General features: G+C 43.6%; 1 protein-coding gene across 1 annotated transcript in view; it reads left to right on the plus strand.

The window, feature by feature from the left end:
* SLC24A2 (solute carrier family 24 member 2) overlaps nt 1-19,363 on the plus strand; it is a 287,857-nt gene that overhangs the window by 220,262 nt on the left and 48,232 nt on the right. Inside the window, exon 5 of the mRNA XM_055577949.1 lies at nt 829-879. Within this exon, the coding sequence (XP_055433924.1) occupies nt 829-879 (51 nt within the window). The remainder of the gene's footprint in view (nt 1-828; nt 880-19,363) is intronic.

Genomic DNA, 19,363 nt, shown 5'->3' on the forward strand with positions numbered 1-19,363 from the left:
TCTACCAGCTGACTCAGACGAGCTTGCTTTCCGCCAGCAGTTTCCGTCTCAGCTGAGGCCTTTCCTGAGCTGCATCCGGGAGGTTGCCTCCTGGCCCCTGCAGGCTACACAGTGGCAGGTGATGCCCTGAGCATGGGGTTGTGGCTGCTCTGGGCCACCTGCCCTTCCCTGGGAGCATGCCTCCCACTTCCTCCCGAAGTCTTTTGCACCTTTCCCAGCCCTTCCAAGCATGTTGCACCCATGGTATTCAGTGCTTTTTGCCTGTAATATGAGATTAGAAATGAAAGGGAAGTTTAGAACATGGTTTTTCATTTGGGGTTTTTCCCAGGTGGCCTTCCTTCCTTATTAACCTCTAGGAAGTAGTTCTGTTGGAGAAAAGCTATGAAATGAACTTCTGGGACTGCTGTTTCCTGGCAAGGAGTGCCAGCATCTACACACCCCAGTGGGTCTCTACAAACCTCGGAAGGGTCTCTGGTCCAGCCCTTCCTCTTGGCATATCATCTCTAAAAATGACAGGGCAAGGCTGGACCTGCCGTGAAGATATCTTTGCCAAGGGTTCTGTTTCATCAGATGTTCAAATAACTGTGTCCTGTTCTGTAATGCAGGGCACGTCCTACCCCTAGTGGAATACTATATTTTAAGTGATATCTGAAAATGGGCCGTGAAAGCCGTCTGCCACATGGGCCATGTTTGCACATCTCTATATAGTTACGATTGTGGAATTTGACAGTATAACTCTGAATCTGATTAATTAAGAATGTGTAAAAAACAAAGTTCTTGCATTACAGCTCGTTCCTTATCTTTGTGTCTTTTACTGTGATGTTGTAGAACTTGGATCATATGGAAAACTAAAATATTATGACACAATGACTGAAGAAGGTAAGAATGATTTTAGAATTGTATGCATTGGCTTTTTTTTTTTTTTAATTTATGGTGTCTGTGGCTTGCCCATTTTTTTAGTCTTTATTTTCCCCCTCTTTGCATGACTTCAGTGACATTGTGTGATTTATTATTCTTTCTGCATTTTCGTCTAGTTTCTGCCATTGTGTTGATTTGGAATTGGAGACGTGCAATACCATGGGTGATCATGTTATTCCATTCAAACGATCCAAACCATCTCAGTCGTGTAACACACTCAGTGAAATGGTGTCAGCAATGTAAACACAAGCCCACACCCACTGGGTCACCGTTAGTTCCTCCACATGCTTACAACATAGAAAAATACATCGGACCAATACTTCCTTTTAATATGCCCCTAATTTGGGGGTGGGGGGAGATATGTATCTTCTGGTGATATTCTGATTTATGCAAAGGAATGAGCAATCTAAAGGAATCCCTAGATTCAAAATGGAGACCTGTTTCTGATGCAGAGGACTGTAGGCCCCTGTCCTTTTCTCCCACAGCCCATGCTAACCCATCTGAGAGAGGCCAGGGCCATTGTTCCAGCCAGTGGGGCTGTATATATTGGAGTTCACACCGTGTGAGATTGGACATATCATTTTGAGCATTTCCCCTGAGTAAATGAAGTCTGGCAGAGATTTATTTTTCAGTGCATCTACAATTCCAGACACTGTCCCAGAGCACAGTCTTCCCCCAGTCAGTGACTTTTTTGAAATAAGTGCACCGTGGAACGGCAACTTTAAAATTTTGCATTCTGGTAAAAGGAGTTGTCCTCTTGTCCTAATCCCACACATACCTCCACTTTTTGACTAATAAATGATATTTGTAAGTTATGAAAACATTTGGAGTTTTCACATGCTTTTTTCACTGATACTGACAAGAAAGCCAAAGGTACCCTAGGAAGGGGAATCAGTTCAGTTTGTCCTTCAACATGAGAGAAACTCCCCAAAGTGTTGCATATCTTGTTTTCAGCTTCTAGTATTTCTGAGCTGCCTTAGTTTGCCAAAGGTCTTCTAGTTGCTCTGCATGCAGGAAGCAGAATATCAGACAGCCCTCGGTAAGAGGAAGGCCCTTCTCAGCCCCTCACTCTGGCTTCTGCAAAGCTCTGGGGTCCTTCTTTACTTTTATCTCTGTGCTGTCAGTTAACCATGGTGGTGTTTTCTAAAGCAGCGGGCCACAGTTAAAATCTCAGACTGGGCTCTACTGTAACCCAAGGCCCTCCCAACAACGTGGGGGAAGTGCAGATCCTTGGGCAGAAAGCCCTAAAGGCAGAAAGCTACCCACGAGCAGCGTATCCTACCACCATGGGGACAGAAAGAGCAGTCCCTGCCTTAAAGGAAGGCTCCTGTCCCGGCTGTTATTTTCAGTCCATGTCTTACACCACTTTGATTTTTCTTGGTGATTGGCTTGGGAAGCCAAAACTTTGGGGCTCACTGACTTTATAATTTAATTGTTTTTCCAGGCATCTCACAGCCCTCAGTCTAAACTTCATGGCTTGAGTGGCCAGTGGGTTTGCTACCTTCTACCTGAGTAGTCACAACCCCTCACTCTCTCTCATCCCTCCATCCTGTCCTCTGCCTTCCGCCCTTAGCTTCTTGTTACCAGAGCTGCTTCTGGCTTCTTGTTGCTTCTATTGACCTGTTTTTCCCTTACCCTTCCTTTCCTTCCTCTTTCCACATCTATGGGAGCAAATTGCCATTGGAGCACTCCCTTTCTCTTCTTCCCCACACCAGAAAATTCAACATCACATGAAGATGCAAAAGTGCTGCTTCTAATCTGATGATACCAATTGATATCAAACAGCTGGGCTTTCTAGGCAGGCAAACAGAGTCAAAATAATGTCTAGCATGAGAAGCATGACCGGCCCTTAGCAAAACTGTAAAATTGTGTTTGGGGACCTTCCTGGGTCACCTTTAAGATTCCTTATCCTTCCCTGGACTGCCCATCCCTTCAGGCATATCCCTTTGTGTCCCATTCTTAGCTGAAAATTCATCCCAGTTACAGTGATAGCTAATAGTAGCTAAGGGAGCATTTTTAAAGTACATTCTATGAAATATTACTATCAGATCATGTCATTAGGGATTTTGCAGCCATCCGGGGGAAAAAAAGAAAGCAAGCTTGACTTTGTTATTAAGTAAGCGGGAGAGCTTCTGAATTAAGCTAAATAGATTTCTTTACCATGTGACTTGTCAGAGCCTTCCATGTGCACCTGTGCACTGCAGCATATAATAATAAATCGTATAGAGGGATGGAGGCTTCCCTGGCAGCTCAGTGGTAAAGGATCCGCCTGCAACGCAGGAGTCATGGGTTCAATCCCTGAGTCAGGAAGATCCCCTGGAGGAGGAAATGGCCACCCATTTCGGTATTCTTGCCTGGAGAACTCCATGGACAGAGGAGCCCTGCAGGCTACAGTCCATAAGGTCAGAAAGAGTCGGACACGACTGAAGCAAGTTAGCATGCACGCAGAGGGATAGAGTCTGCCATATTGCCCAGACTTTTTTGGTCCGAGAAACCATTCTTCCATGGAGCCTCTTGTGGGACTCTTTTAGAAATGCTGGTTAAGGCATTATCCTTTATCTAGAATAGTAACCTTTGAAAGACTCACAAGTTTTCCAAACACATAGCAATCCCTCTCAGGCACTCATGGAAAGGATGACTGGAGCAGTGGGTGGGGGCGAGGTGGGTCTCCATCCAGTCACCTCATATTACACCCTTTTGGCAGCTGCCTCCACGACAAGCCAGGCCTGGCTTAAACCTAATTCTGGGATTCTATCTAAAAGACTCAAGGCCAGTTCAGTAACCTCAGACCTGGCAACAGCCATGCATGACTTTCAAATTCCTCCTCTCACTGAAAATAATAATAACTGTGTTACACAACTTAAGGAAGTATGATAAAGATGAAGATGTTATGGGCAATAGGGGACTAGTGTAGCCTTCAAGAAATATCGCTCTCCATTTGAGCATTTCTTTTCACAATTTTAGAAATGTGACTAGCCCTTGACATGGCTTTATTATACTTGCCCATGTGACCAGTCATTATTTGTAACTGTTTCTGGAGATTTCTCTGGATGTTGTGTGAAGTCAGCTACTTGCAATGAGGCCTGCTTTTTTTCCCTAAAGTGGATTAAGTGGAAAGATGAATTACATATGCCACCCCCATCCTAAGAAAAATTGCGTGATGATCTACTAAGTATAGAGAATTGTCTTGCACGTATTCAGTCTGTTATTTTAAGCACCTGCTTTATGCAAGTTATTCTGCTAGGTCTTCGTTGAAGTACAAGATTAAAAGGTGCACAGTTTGCCCCCATCGAACTTACAGATGGGGGAGAAATAAAACACTGAGTTTTAATAACCACTGAGCCACCAGGAAGAGAGTGGTAAGTCCCATAGGTATTCAGAAAAAAGATAACAGGCTACAGGAAGGGGAAAGATTGCTTTCAAGGGTAGGGGATGGGGAAGGAGAGGATTTTGTGAAGGTGGTCTTTGACCTGGGCCCTAAAAGATCAGTAAATATGGGTTACATTGGGGTAGGAAGACTGGTTCCCACCAGGCCCACCAGGCTGAGGGATGAAAGAAGGGGCCACACCAAGCCTTACTGAGTGCCCCCCACCCGCCAGGCACAATGCTCTGAGGGTAATTTAATATATATTAAATTTATATATATTAATTTAATCCTTGTAATGATCACAAGGTCGATTTTACTGATGATGAGAAAACCAAAGCCCAAACAAGTATTCTGTTAGATGTGGGAACTTTAAGATTCAGAGAAGCAAAGTGATTGGCTCTGGGACTCAGAGGTAGTAAGTTGCAATGTGGAACCTGAGCTCAGGACCACTCACCGCCTTCTCAGCTCCACTGCGGTTGCTCGGCGAGGTGGTATAAGGAACTGGACAGTGCAGATTGGCTGCAGTGTAGGAGTAGGAAGAAAGGCTTGATGGAGACCAGATCATGGGAAAAGTTGAACCACAGACTAAAATGACAGTTATTGACTGAAACATGGCCTCTGTACTTGATTACTAGACATTTAAAATTTTATTTTAGTAAAATGATCTGGGGCTTCCCTGGTGGTCCAGTGGCTAATGCTCCACCCTCTGGGCAGAAGGCCAGGGTTTGATCCCTAGTCAGGGATCTAGATCCCACATGCTACAGCTAAGAGTTTGTATGCTGCAACCAAAGATCCTGCATGCTACAACTAAATTTTAATATTTAAAATTTTTTTAATTTAATATTTTAAATTTCAATATTAAATTTAATGTTTTTAAATTTTTTTTTTAACTGCTTACTCTCAGACACTGGAAAAAATTGTAACATTTTTTGTAAAGTTTGCCCCTCCCCTCAGAGCTCAATTCCTCCCTCCCTTGTCTCAGGTGCCCAGAACCTAAATCAGAACAGCTGCCTGGGCCACACCCAACTTCCTCTCCTACCCTGAACCAGTCAGAATTGTATCCACTCACTCATTCATTCCCTCCCTGGAGAAGGAAGTAGCAACCCATTCGTGTATTCTTGCCTGGAGAATTCCATGGACAGAGGAGCCTGGCAGGCTATAGTCCCTATGGTCACAAAGAGTTGGACACGACTGAGCAACTAAACAACAGCATTCATTCTCTAACGTATTTGTTCAGCAACACCCATTTTGGACCAGGCATTACACTGAGTACAGGGCTCATGAAGATTAAAGATAGCTCTACTCATAAAGAATTCACACTCCAGAGAGGAACACAGGCAGCAAGATGAGTAACATGGTGGGCAAACCCAAGGTGCCAGGGAGCCCAGTGGAAATGAGGACAGGATTCTCAAAAGAGGCCATGTCTCCACTCCCTCATTCCTGCTTCCCAAGGTGATGGCTCGCCTACCCTACCAACCACCTGATACTAATGTGTTCACTTGATAATAGCTGAGAACCTGCTCGGAATGAATCATGTTCCTAGACTTGATCTGGAACAAGATGTTTCCAGAGATTCAAGCAAGTGGCTCCAGGGACAGTCTTTTAGTGACCTCAGTTCCCCCTATGTGTGCAGCCATTCCTTTATCTCCTCATGGGATGATACATAATATTCTTGGAAGGGCAATCTCCAGTTTTTACTTAAGGTAAATAACCCATAGTTTAACAGATAAACATATTCTACAGCACAGGGAAGTGTATTCAGTATCTTATAATAACCTATAATGGAAAAGAATCTGAAAAAGAATACACATATACATATATATATATTCGTATATATATAACTGAATCATTTTGCTATATACCTGAAACTAACACAACATTGTAAATCAGCTATACTTGAGTTTAAAAATAAATCAGTAACCCATAGTTTATTTCTCATCTACAGATAACCCAAATTCATACCATTATCACTCTGGAAAATCCTCAATAAATTGAACTTGGCTTCCTTTTAAATGAAAATGTAAAAAGTTAGTTCAAAAGAAAGCTTGTGTGATGGAACAGAGGAATTCAAAGAGATGCCTTTCCACCAATGGCAGTATACACAACTACTCATTTCTGCTCTTTGGAGATAAACATTCATAAAGACATGCAGATAAGTAGGTAAACAGAACTCATGACTAAGGCCACTTTGCAAATATGCAATGTATTATGTTAAACTCATTGCCATTTAACAGAAGCCATGTCTAGAAAAATAATTTCCCCACTATTTAAAAAGTCAGTCTTTGTTCATTTGTATAAATGAACAAAGACAAGTTTGTTTTAATATCAAGGGTAAGAATAATAATGATCTTTTCATTATTGAAATTAAGGCTAGTTTCATGGCAACCAATAACCCCTTTACCAAGCTAAGAAACTAATAATGTCTTATATGAATCATGGGTTCCTCAGTTAGTCGTGTGGCTGCGTTTTGAAAATTTCAAAGAAACAGAAGCACCCGAAGATTACATAGTCTAGCCAGTTATTTTACATTCATAACTACAGTGAAATATTTCTGATGGCTCAGAATGTAAAGAATCTGCCCAGGAGACCTGGGTTCAATCCCTAGATTGGGAAGATCCTCTGGAGAAGGGAATGGCAAACCACTCCAGTATTCTTGCATGGAGAATTCTGTAGATGGAGAAGCCTGGTGGGCTGCAGTCCATGGGGTCACAAAGAGTCAGACATGACTGAGCAACTAACATTTTAGCACAGATTCCAGTTCTTTTTCAAAAAGAAATTGAATTTTATAATACTGTTCATTGGTATTTTCCATTGCCCAAAAGATATCCTCTGAAAATGTAATCCTAAAATGGGTACTTGGTGCTATCTGTGGCCTTCACATTATATTTTAATCCTGGCTTTGAACTGATGAGACTGTGTTATATACTCTGATATATTAAGCAGGATAGGTTCAACTCTAGCGGAAAATCCAAATTAACAGGACTTAAGTCAGAAAGAAGTGTATCTATCACGAGTAAAAGAGGTCCAGAGGCAAGCTGTACATGGCTGATATGGAAGCTTCACAATAATCCAAGATCCAAACTCCTTCATCCTTCTGCTCCACCATGTTAATATATGACTTTCAACCTCAAGGGCACCTCATGTCCAAGGTGGCTGCCACTACAGCTCCGCCATCACATCTGTGTTTCAAGAAGTCTTGTGCATGCTCAGTTGTGTCCAACTCCTTGCGACCCCATGGACTGTAGCCTGCCAGGCTCCACTGCACTGTCCATGGGATTTTCCAGGCAAGAATACTGGACTGGGTTACCATTTCCTACTCCCAAAATTATTTTCCCCAGCTATTTTGTCTTCTTTTTAAGGAGGCTTCCTTTTAGACCTTCCAAGTAAAATCTGTACAAAACTCCATTACTTTCCTGCACCTAGTTCAAGGATGGAGAAGGAAATGGCAACCCACTCCAGTGTTCTTGCCTGGAGAATCCCAGGGATGGAGGAGCTTGGTGGGCTGCCATCTATGGGGTCGCACAGAGTCGGACACGACTAAAGCGACTTAGCAGCAGCAGCAGCAGTTCAAGAAAGCTTGGAAATGTAGTATGTCAAGTTGGGTGACTTGCTGTGCCCAATAATTTAGATGGTATGTCACTAGGAAATGAAAAAGGAAGATATTAATAGGCAACTTGCAATCTCTCTGTAACAGAGAAACATTGCTTTCATAAAACTGTGTGTTGATGGGGAGGACTGAGACCAGAGTAAGCTCTGGAGTGAGATTGAGAACTCATGCTAATATAGTCAAAGGTCTGTCTAGTCAAAGCTATGGTTTTTCCAGTAGTCATGTAGGGATGTGAGCATTGGACCATAAAGAAGGCCAAATGCCAAAGAATTGATGCTTTCAAACTGTGGTGCTAGAGAAGACTCTTGAGAGTCCCTTGGACTGCAAGGAGATCAAACCAGTCAATCCTAAAGGAAATCAACCCTGAAAACTCATTGGAAGGACTGATGCTGAAGCTCCAATACTTTGGCCTCCTGATGCGAAGAACTGACTCATTGGCAAAGACCCTGATGCTGGAAAAGATTGAGGGCAGAAGGAGAAGGGGGTGACAGAGGATGAGATGGTTGGATGACATCATGGACTCAATGGACATGAGTTTGAGCAAACTCTGGGAGATGGTGAAGGACATAGAAGCCTGCATGGCACAGTTCATGGGATCGCAAGAAGTCAGACATGACTGAATGACTGAACAACAACTATTGGAGATATGGATAACGTGGATTTGGAGTCTGGATCTTAGGGGGAAAGTTAGGGTTACAGATGTAAATTTGAAAGTCATAGACTATAAGTCATTTAAAGCTACAGAACTAAATAAGAATACCTAGCTAATCAGTAGAAAAGAGGAGGCCAAGGACTGAGCCCTGGGAACTCTAAAGTGTAGGGTCTGGGAAGAGGGGAGAATGCACAGCAAAGGAGACTGGGGTAGGCAGAGGATGGAGAGAGAATAGCATCCCAGAAACCAAGTGAAGAACTTGTTCTAAAGGAGGGCCATGAAAAGGTGATGGCATTAATGAAGTGACAGATGAGCTCAAAGAATTGTTGTCATATAAAGATAAGGGTTATGGACAGAATGTGAGATGCTTCAAGTCAGGAGTTCGGACGTGGTACTGTTATTGCCAGTGACGAGGTTTAACTGCAGGAGTGGATGGACGAGGTGAGAAAGGGCAGCTGGAAGAGAGTAGGTTAGGGCGGTAAGGAGCCAAGTGTGGCAGGGTTCACCCATGTAAAGTCACCATGTATGGTAACATGAGTAACGGTGGAGATAAAAACAGTGAACTGTGTTCCAGTATCTTCGGGAATGAGGGAAGCATGACTAGGAAGTCAGTTGAGGTAAAAGTGGTAGAGTTTATCGGCCTGGGCTTCCAAGAAGGACAAAGAATTGATGTATGAGTAATGAGGAAGGGAGGATGGATTGGGTAAAGAGCACTTGGAGCAAAATAGTATCACTTTCAAGGGTCACAGGAGAAAAGGGACCATTAAGAAACAACCACCCTCAGTAGGAACAAAAAGACAACGTTCACAGAAGTTAAGAATGTATGAAATTTACTGATGGCGGGACTGAGAGATTGAGTCAGACCAGGGATTTTCAGAGCCACGTGGTGATAAGCATCTCAATGGTGATGGATGACCTGGAGGCTTTGCTGAAGAGAACAAGAATGTAGCATGGGATGGCAACAACCTCACCATGTTTTTAAAGCCTTACTAGAGCCTCTTTCTTTGGATTGGTCTCATGGGCAGTTTGCAGTGATGAAGTAAGGTCTGTCTTTCCAGGAGAGAGGAGCTCTGGGGAACCCCATGAGTCCGGCTGGGAGTGGGGAAAGTTGAGGAAGGAGATCAGCCTCCTCAATTCAGGGACAGAGAGTTCAGTCCAGCACAGGAGGACCCTTCCTACAGACACAGCCAAAGATGGAGTGGCCTGCCTCAGACAGCAGTCCCCCTTCTCTGGAGAAGCCAAGGACGCTCCTTCAGAAAGAAGTTCAGATAATGGACAATTCCATGGTCAAGACTCTGGCCTGGTGGCCTTTATGAAGTGTGATGGCGGACATAGTTTGCAAGTCTGCCTTTAAGATCTGTCTTTAAGATGAACCTTCAGAAAACTCGATCTTGCATTTTGGTTATGCTGCCACCAAGATTGTGATAGGTAGGTTCCTGGACCATGGCATCTGAACTAAAACACTTGTGTATTATTTGATCCAGTTCATAGCCAAACTATTAGTGTGGTTAAATACAACAAATAGTCCATTGGTTCCTGTGGAAAGGACCCTTAAAAGAACAACTGCCCCCATGAAACCTATATTCTCTTTTAGTTGTAAATCCAAACTTTTACCACAGTAGAAATTTTAAATTGCAAATTAATTTTAACCATTCTTTTTATTATAAAGTCGTTACATGCATGCAAAGGTAAAAAGCACATATTACATAAGGAAAGACAGTAAAATGAGTCCCCCTCTTACCCCAGATCCCATTCATTCCTTAGAGTTAACCACTTTTATCAGTTTTTTAACAGATTCTCTTTTCTTCTATACACTGTTCTATACGTGGCTTTTGTCTATTAATATATCTAAGATATTTCCATATTAACACTGTTTTACTCTCCCCATTCCTTTTTAGCAGGTTCGGTCAGTCCCCTGTCAATGAATATTTAGGATAGTTCCATTTTTATTCATTTAGTTATTACAATGCTACATGAGCATCTTCTTTGCCCACATAATAAACTCTATTAAATTGAAGATATAAATGTATGTGCTGTTTGCTCAGTCACGTCTGACTCTGTTGCAACCCCATGGACGGTAGAGCACCAGGCTCCTCTATCCATGGAATTTTTCAGGCAAGAGTACTGGAGTGGGTTGTCATTTCCTACTCCAGGGGCTCGTCCTGCCCCAGGGATCAAACCTGTGTCTCTTGTGTCTCCTGCATTGGCAGGTGGATTCTTTACCACTGTGCCACCTGGGAAGCCCTTTGAAGTATAAACAAATATCTAAAATAAATTTCTGGAAATAAAAATGACAGATCAAAGGACATACACATTTTAAACTTCGAAAGGTAGTGCCAAATTGCCCTCCAAAGGTAGTGCATCAATTTACACTCCCACTCACAGTGAAGGGAAAGGGAAGGGAAGTCGCTCAGTCGTGTCCGACTCTGTGCGACCCCATGGACTGCCGCCTACCACGCTCCTCCATCCATGGGTTTTCCAGGCAAGAGTACTGGAGTGGGGTGCCATTCCCTTCTCCACACAGTGAAGGCGTGAGCCTTAAACAACAAATTGAAATAAGTCCTTTGAACAGAGATTCAAGCTGACTTCATTACAGAGCAGATGAGCTTTTGCAAGGTAACTAGCTTCTGATTTACTTGTTTGAGAAATCCAAGTTTTTACTAATGTTGAGTGAAATCCAGGGTGGGTTCTGATGGAAGTCTTCATCCGTTCCAAATGAAGTGACAAGGCTATTCCTCCCACACAGGATATCCAATTTCCAGCCCAGCATGTATCCTTCTTGCCTCATGATCATTGATATCCCTATAGAAACTCCGGAGTCCCTGCAGGGTACCTCCCAGCTACCCTCCCAGCTACCTATGAGGGCAGCTCTGTTATGCACGACACCATTTCCAGCACCATGTTATGCTTCATTCATTCCAGGTTGATGGTTTAAGTCATTCCGTCCAACTTTCCATAACCGGATGATTTTTCTGGGCACTTGAACAGATGCTGTCTGTTAAGACTGGGCCTTCTCCAAAAGACAAACAGATTTAACTCACCGGTTATTAACCACATTACTGTTTTAGAGATGTATTCTTACAAGTCCCTCCCTGGGGCTGGATCTCAGGAAGATAGCAGTCTAGTGCGTGTGCATAACTAAACTAACCAACTAGAAACTGGCATCAGATCTGTAGGAAAGATCAAATCAGCCGAGTGGATAAATTCATGGTCTTCCTGAAAACCAGAACCAAGGAAGTCTTCTCATTAGAATACATCCAGCTCTTCAAACTTCATTGCATCTTATTTTCATGATCTAAACCATCAGCAGTAAAAGCAGAAAGATTGGACCTGGCAAGTAAAGGCAGATTTTGCCGCATCACATACGTAGAAAATGTTAAGTGGCAGCAGAAGTGAATCATGGATTTTCTTTTTTTGTCTATTTCTGACATCCCCAGAGCTTAAAATGCTAAGTCGCCTTCATCAGTCAAACTTGAATACTGTTATTATAAATTAATAATATAATTTCCCACCTCCATGAAGCCTTCTCTTAAAAAAAAAAAAAAAAGTGTAAATCTGTTATACCAGGAAGTTGGCATGTTCAATTAAGCATGGTAAGTTTCTCTTTTGATTAAATCTGAAATGAACTGAATCATCCCATCTTAGTCATGGGCCACTAAACCTTCAGTCCCATTTAATTAAGAACCCACAGCAGGTCCCGCCACTTCTGTTACAAACCCACATTTCAAATGAGATTGACAGGCACCAATTTACAATGTAAAGTTGAGGATTCCAAAAAAAAATAGAAGAACGCAAGTTAACTGACCATTTGCCGACACATGAGATCCAGGTAACAGGAGAGGATGGGTTTATGTGAAACACTGGCTACTACAGAATAAATGTTAGCCAGAGCTAAAATCTGGTTTTTATATATCAATACAAGTCAGAGTAACCTTTCAACACATATTTGTTGAGCACCTACCATTTGCCAACTGCTGTGAACAAATCAAAACTGCCCAAATGAATACATCAGTGTCACAGGCCATTGGCAGAGAGACATACCCAATATATGAGCTTTGACTCCGAAGACCTCTTTTCTACCCCTTAGCTGTAGTGGGGCTGGATGCTGGCAAATCTTGGATCTGAAGCCTGCCTTGGTAAAGCAATTCATTACCCATTTATCTCTTAGATATCCACAGGGTGAAGGGATAGGAACAGGGGAGAGACATTCAAACCTTCTATCTAGCAGCCCCTGCCTGGCTCAGAACTCCAAAACAGATCACACAACCGCTTTGAGAATGTTTGTGGGAGCCATTTGTATCTGTGTATCCAGGAGAGGACTGTTCAAAAAATTAAGCTCCTAAAATAATAAAATAGTTGACCCAAAATGATGAAGAACAGTAGCTCTCAAGCCATGTCAGCCCCAGCTAAGGTCCGTAAACTGACTCCTTGCCTGAAACATCATATTTTGCCGTCCAATACCTGCTGTGAGTTTTTTTATTTGTAAAATCCCAATTTTGCCTGAACTTGATTAGATTATCTTTTTTAAAAAAGCAGAGAGAGTCTCAAAATAGACAGTCATTAACTGTAAACACAATTAGACTTTGGAGATTTAATCTCTACGTTAACCAAGAAGCGAGTCTGGTGAGTTTCCTGCAGTGTGTTTCTGGATCCTCCTTTTTCTACTCACCAAAAGAATGTAAATTTCAAATAGATTTGCACACAGCAAGAACTCCAAGCACCTCACACAAGCACACACACACGCAAGCGTGCACACATGCTGTAAGAGGCCCTTTGTTGTTTGTGTTAATGTTATGTTCAGAAACACTGAGGACCAGTCTATGATGTAAGTACTGGGGGGACAGATGAAAAGAAGCGTCCCTGTCTTGAGCGGCCCACAGGTTAGTTGGAGAGAGAGTGAATAAAACACCTCTGAGTTTCTATGAGAACTGCCATGATGGCATAGGTATCAGAGTGTTGTGATAGAGAAAGGTACCCAGGTAGCTTGCCAGCCCAGGAAAGGGACTCGAGAAGAGCTTCCTGAAAGATGAAATGCCTAAAGCAGAGTCTTTAGAAGCAACTAAACAGAGAGCATTCCAAGCCATAGGGCTTCCCAGGTGGCACAGTGTAACCTGTCTGCTAATGCAGGAGACACAGAGCCACAGGTTTGATCCCTGCGTTGGGAAGATCCCCTGAAGGAGGAAATGCCAACCCACTCCAGTGTTCTTACCTGAAAAATCCCATGGACAGAGGAGCCTAGCAGGCTACAGTCCATAGGATCCCAAAGAGCTGGACACAACTGAGCACACATTCCAAGTCATGCGAAGGGTAAATTAGAAGGATGCAGGGAGTGCAATTAAAAGCTGGGAAACCAGTTAAGAGGCTGTAACCGACATCCAGGCAGGAAAGGTTGGATCTAAAGTGTTCAAAGGTAGACTCAAAAGGACTTGGCAGTTCATTGGATATGAGGGAGAGGAGGACCTCTAAGATGACCTAGGGAATGAGGAAATCACCAATAGAAAATACAAGTGGAAGAGCAGATTCCTAGGAAGGAAGATGATATAAGGAAGTTTGGGGCACATTGAGTTTAACAATGAGACTTCCCAGTGAAGATATTCAGAAGTCCATTGGCTGAGAGGACCTGGACCAGAGTTCTGAATGTGGGAATCATCAGTAGTCGGGCAGTGGTCCATTGGGTCCCTTGGGAGAATGTGAGGCAGAGGGAGTGAGGAGGGGACCCTGGGGAGTGGTGGCACATATGGGGCACATTTGGGGGTCCTTGAACATTGAAGAGGATTTCAAGGAAGGGAATGAGGAATACCAGATGCCACTAAGAGAGCCAGGCAAGTGGAGGTGAAAGTGGCGAGGATAGGTTCGGTGGTGAAATGCTGACGAATGGCAGATGCAGAGTTAAGAAGTGACCGAAGGAGCCCTAAGGACGCAGGGGCACCGCACAAACTGACCTTTCCAGAGGTTTGGCCATAAAGAGAAAGCAAGTGAGAGCAGTGCCCATAGGATAGCTGGCATCGAGAGAAAGGCTGCCACATTGAAAGACTTAAGCATGATTATAGGCTGAGGAGGAAGGGAAGGATTAAAGATGACGGATTAGGCAAAGTCCCTGGAAAGGCAAGAAATTGGAATAAAGGACAGAATTTCATTCTTTAAGATACCAACTTCTGAAATACATTGGAAATTTTCCAAAATATTTAGGAAGGCACCCTATTTCCAGTGATAAGGTGACCCCATTAGGAGAGATGACAGAACCAATTCACACCTGGACAGATCTGAGCCTTACTTGTGACTCCAAAGGTCATTCTTACAGAAAATTATTTTTAAAAGCCTTAATAAGGAAATCAGGCTGTTTCATTTCATTATATGATGAGTTTGCCCACGGCTTGAGATTATGTAAATTATGTAAAGATTCTTATTAATTACAGAAACTAGTCCTATGATTATGCCTGTAAATATACTACAGTTAAATTATGTTAATCATCTTTATTATGAGGTCCATTCACAAAATATTTACTAAAGATGCTTTATAAATTACTTTATTACAATACTAGTTTGATTTCCATTCATGTCAATGGAACCTTATCATTGGTTTTACATGATGCTTCACAAAAATTAGAATAACTTGAGGGTTGTATCTCAAAAGTAGATTTAGAATAAATAAGTAAAATCTATGTTCTTATGCAGGACAAGACTTTTATTTTTAATACTTTGCTTTTAAGAATAAAATCAGGCCAGATGCTATTAGATGAATAAGCTGGCCCAGAAGGACGGTTTGTGGAATGCAAGTGGACCTTACTTGTCCAAGCTGCTAAGTATGTCTGGTATCTTTGAACTTTATTTTCTGAGTTTCCATGCCCTCCGGAGAAGGCCCCCACCATTACAGCATGAATCTTAAGTCCTTGTTTCTTGTCTCTCTGGCTCCAGGCTGTGAACCCTACAAGGGCACCAGATGGATCTTATTATCAAATATTGCCTGATTCATAGCACAGGCTTGGTTAATATTTGCAGAGTGGAAGATTGGTTGTGACCTGTACTGACTTGGAAGAAAAGCTCAGACTTCCCTGGGGAGCTAATATAGGGAGAGCTTCACTATAATTCAGTGAGTTCATGAGATATGCCAAGCACTTGTGGAGGCATAGAGAAATACACAGATGGCTGAGAGAAGGTCCCTGCCCCCGAGAAGCCTGCCCTCTGGTGGGGAAAGCAGAGAAGCTGACAGCAAACTGAAATAAGGGCTGTGATGAGTACAAAATGCCCTGAGAGCAGTGGGAAGGAGGGCGTGGGTATCAATAGAGAGACTTCGAGTCTGGCCTTCAGTTCAGTTCATTGGCTCAGTCGTGTCTAACTCTTTGTGGCCTCATGGACTGCAGCATGCCCGGCTTCCCTGTCCTTCACTATCTTGTGTAGTTTGCTCAAACTCATGTCCATTGAGTGGGTGATGCCTTCAATTAGGCCTCGACAAATGAGGAGTATCTTCATGCAGAAGGAGGAGCCAGAGCGCAGCTTGCCCTACTCTACTCTCTGCTGTGCTCACAGCACCTCCTCTTCCATCTTCCTCCTCTTCCTTGCCGTGCCCACCCTGGGGACCTGATTGGGGGGAGGAGGTACAGAAGGGAGACAACCGGGTGCCCCTCTGTATTTCACTTCTGGAGCATAAACACTTGGTCCACCCTATTTTCTCCTCTTTACTTCAGACAGCTCCTGGGGCTCTATAGATGGACCCTTAGCCCTTATGACCAACGTAGATAGCATATTGAAAATCAGAGACATTACTTTGCCAACAAAGGTCCGTCTAGTCAAGGCTATGGTTTTTCCTGTGGTCATGTATGGATGTGCGAGTTGGACTGTGAAGAAAGCTGAGCGCTGAAGAATTGATGCTTTTGAACTGTGGTGTTGGAGAAGACTCTTGAGAGTCCCTTGGACTGCAAGGAGATCCAACCAGTCCATTCTAAAGGAGATCAGCCCTGGGTGTTCTTTGGAAGGAATGATGCTAAAGCGGAAACTCCAGTACTTTGGCCACATCATGCAAAGAGTTGACTCATTGGAAAAGACTCTGATGCTGGGAGGGATTGGGGGCAGAAGGAGAAGGGGACGACAGAGGATGAGATGGCTGGATGGCATCACTGACTCGATGGACGTGAGTTTGAGTGAACTCCGGGTGACGGACAGGGAGGCCTGGCGTGCTGTGATTCATGCAGTTGCTAATGGGAAACAGCAGATAATCAATAGCAATAGTGAAACAGTGAATGAGGTGGTGGAAAATGCTTTAGATAAAATAAGCTGGGGGTGGCAAGTGCTGGAGAGAAAAGCTGCACCTTTAAATAGGCTGCTCAGAGCAGCTTCAATGAGAAGGTGACATTTATAAACAAGTATCAGTACTTGATGGTGAAGGACAGGGAAGCCTGGTGTGCTGCAGTCCATAGGGTCACAAAGAGTCGGACACGACTGAGCGACTGAACAACAATGAACGACGAATCAGTACTTGAAGGAGTTGAGAGAGTGGAGCCCATGGATCTCTGGGAGAAGAACATTCCAGGTAGAGGGACCAGCAAAGGTCATGCCCCTGAGGTGGAGAGAACACAGTGTTTTCCAGAACAGCAAGAAGAAAGCCAGGGTGTCTGGTGCAGAGTAAGCTAGGAGAGGGGGAGGGGACAAGGCAGGAGGGTCGAGGTGAGCTTCACTGGACAGAATCTTCCAGGTCATTGGCAAGACTTTGGTTTTCATTTTTCCCTAAGGATCCCCTGCCAGATTTTGCACAGAGGCGTGAGTGGCATGATCTGACTACTAATGACCCTGGGATAAGACCAGCTGAGCAACTTCACTTTCCCTTTTCACTTTCCTGCATTGGAGAAGGAAATGGCAACCCACTCCAATGTTCTTGCCTGGAGAATCCCAGGGACGGGGGAGCCTGGTGGGCTGCCGTCTATGGGGTTGCACAGAGTCGGACACGACTGAAGTGACTTAGCAGGGGACAGGGAAGACATGGTGGAAGAGAGACTGGCCGGGAGGCCAGAGGATTGTTGCTCGGCCCAGGGAGGTAGGGAGCAAGAAGTGGTCAGGCTCTGAAATACGCTGAAAGCAGAGACCCCAGATTTGCTGATAGATAGCTTGTGATGTAGGAGAGAAAGGGAGGAACCCACAATGACCCCAAGGGTCAGTGTTTGCTCTTTGCCACATTGCTTTCATAGTGCTTCTCAGAGTCACGGTGGCCTGGCTGCCTGACCTGAGTCTCTGATTCCAGAAAAAAAAAAAAAAGGATAAACAGGAGGAAAGTTCAGGTACCCTGTTGCTTTTTAAGCTGCCAGCCAACCCATAAACTTCAAAGACAGAGACAGGAAAGGCAGAACTGAAAACACAAAAAATAATTTCAAACACACTGAGTTTTCCCTCCTGTTTCATTTTTCCTTTTCGTCTCCCAGGCCAAGGTCTGTTTGCCGAGGTGTGTGTGGCTGCTCCCTTTACATCTATAAATCTCTTTGGTCCTGTCTCTTCCATGTTGCTAGGGCTCAGAATGCTCTGTGGCAGCCAGGAGCTAATCTCATCTCCAGCCCAAAACGTTCCTATCGGGGTGTTGCTGATGACTTGGTGGGAAGGATGTGAAGGAATTTCCAGGGGCTGTTTTCATTAATCAACGGCAGAACAAAAGTAAAATGCTTTACCTTGGAGGAAACAGAACCTCCAAAGGTGATTTTGTGACGCAGCTTGGAGCTCCTGCGTTATGGCAGAGAGATCGGTTGAGGATTTTGATGCCCGGTTGTTTTTCCAAAATTTGTTCTTCATAATAAGCCCTTCTGCTTTGATCTTTTCCTCCCACACATCCCTACCACCCCCTCAGCACACACTCCCCTGAGAACACTCAGCTGGTTTTCTTTTGCAAATTTCAGACCAAGCTAAACTATATTAAAACTGTGTACTAGTTTTTGACGTAGGTGCCTCACGATTTGAGCCGAGTTTGCTATTTCTAAGATTTTAAGTATACAAATATCTGTCACTATATAAAAAGATACTTTAAAGGTTCACACGCAACAGTGTATATTTTTTAAAGTCTCCTTAAAACATGTTGAAAATCACTCCCTCGCTCACCTTGAAAAGTTGCTCAAAAACGTCTCCTTTATCCCCAGGCACACAGTTGTTTTTCTTAGATCTGTCCATGTCAACCCCTATGCCAACATGGAATCCATGCCTAAAATAGTCAATGAAAGTGGTGCCTTTACGGCCAAGGTTTCTTGCACCAGAGGCTGCTAAGCCTCCATTCTGTTTTAAATATCAAGCTTTTCATCTTCAGTAATTTATGGGGTGAAGAGCCTGCATTCACTTCCATAATAGTAACAACGCTTTCTGAGTAATTGACTGTATGTTGGGGCCATCTAAATACCTGATGTGTCTCAAACCGTTAAGTCTTCCAGCAACTGTTTGAGCTGGGTGTTCTGTTCATTATCACTATTTTAGAATTCTGAGCCTGAGACACAGAGGAGGCAAAGCCCTGGTGCTTCAGGAAGCTCTTTGGAGCCACCCTGAAATCCACAGTGCAATACCCACAGCCCTTCCTGCACTCTGTCCTCACAGGTGATGGGAGAAAGCTGGTCACTGTCTTTCCATTTGAAGATCACAAAGGTATCAGAGTTAAAACACAGAGGGCCAGCTCCCTCACCTTGACCTTCTCAATTTTAGGGAGATATAAAGTGATCCTTCTAATCAGTTTTGGAACTGACTTTGGAGGAATCACGGAAAACTAAACACCAATCCAACGAGGCCCCCCAGGATGCTTACACTGTCAGGTCAGATACCACTAATTGAGAGACGAGAAGATGCCGAGGCTTCTTCTAAC

This window comes from Bubalus kerabau, chromosome 4, assembly GCF_029407905.1.
Source record: "Bubalus kerabau isolate K-KA32 ecotype Philippines breed swamp buffalo chromosome 4, PCC_UOA_SB_1v2, whole genome shotgun sequence".
Classification (NCBI taxonomy): domain Eukaryota; kingdom Metazoa; phylum Chordata; class Mammalia; order Artiodactyla; family Bovidae; genus Bubalus; species Bubalus kerabau.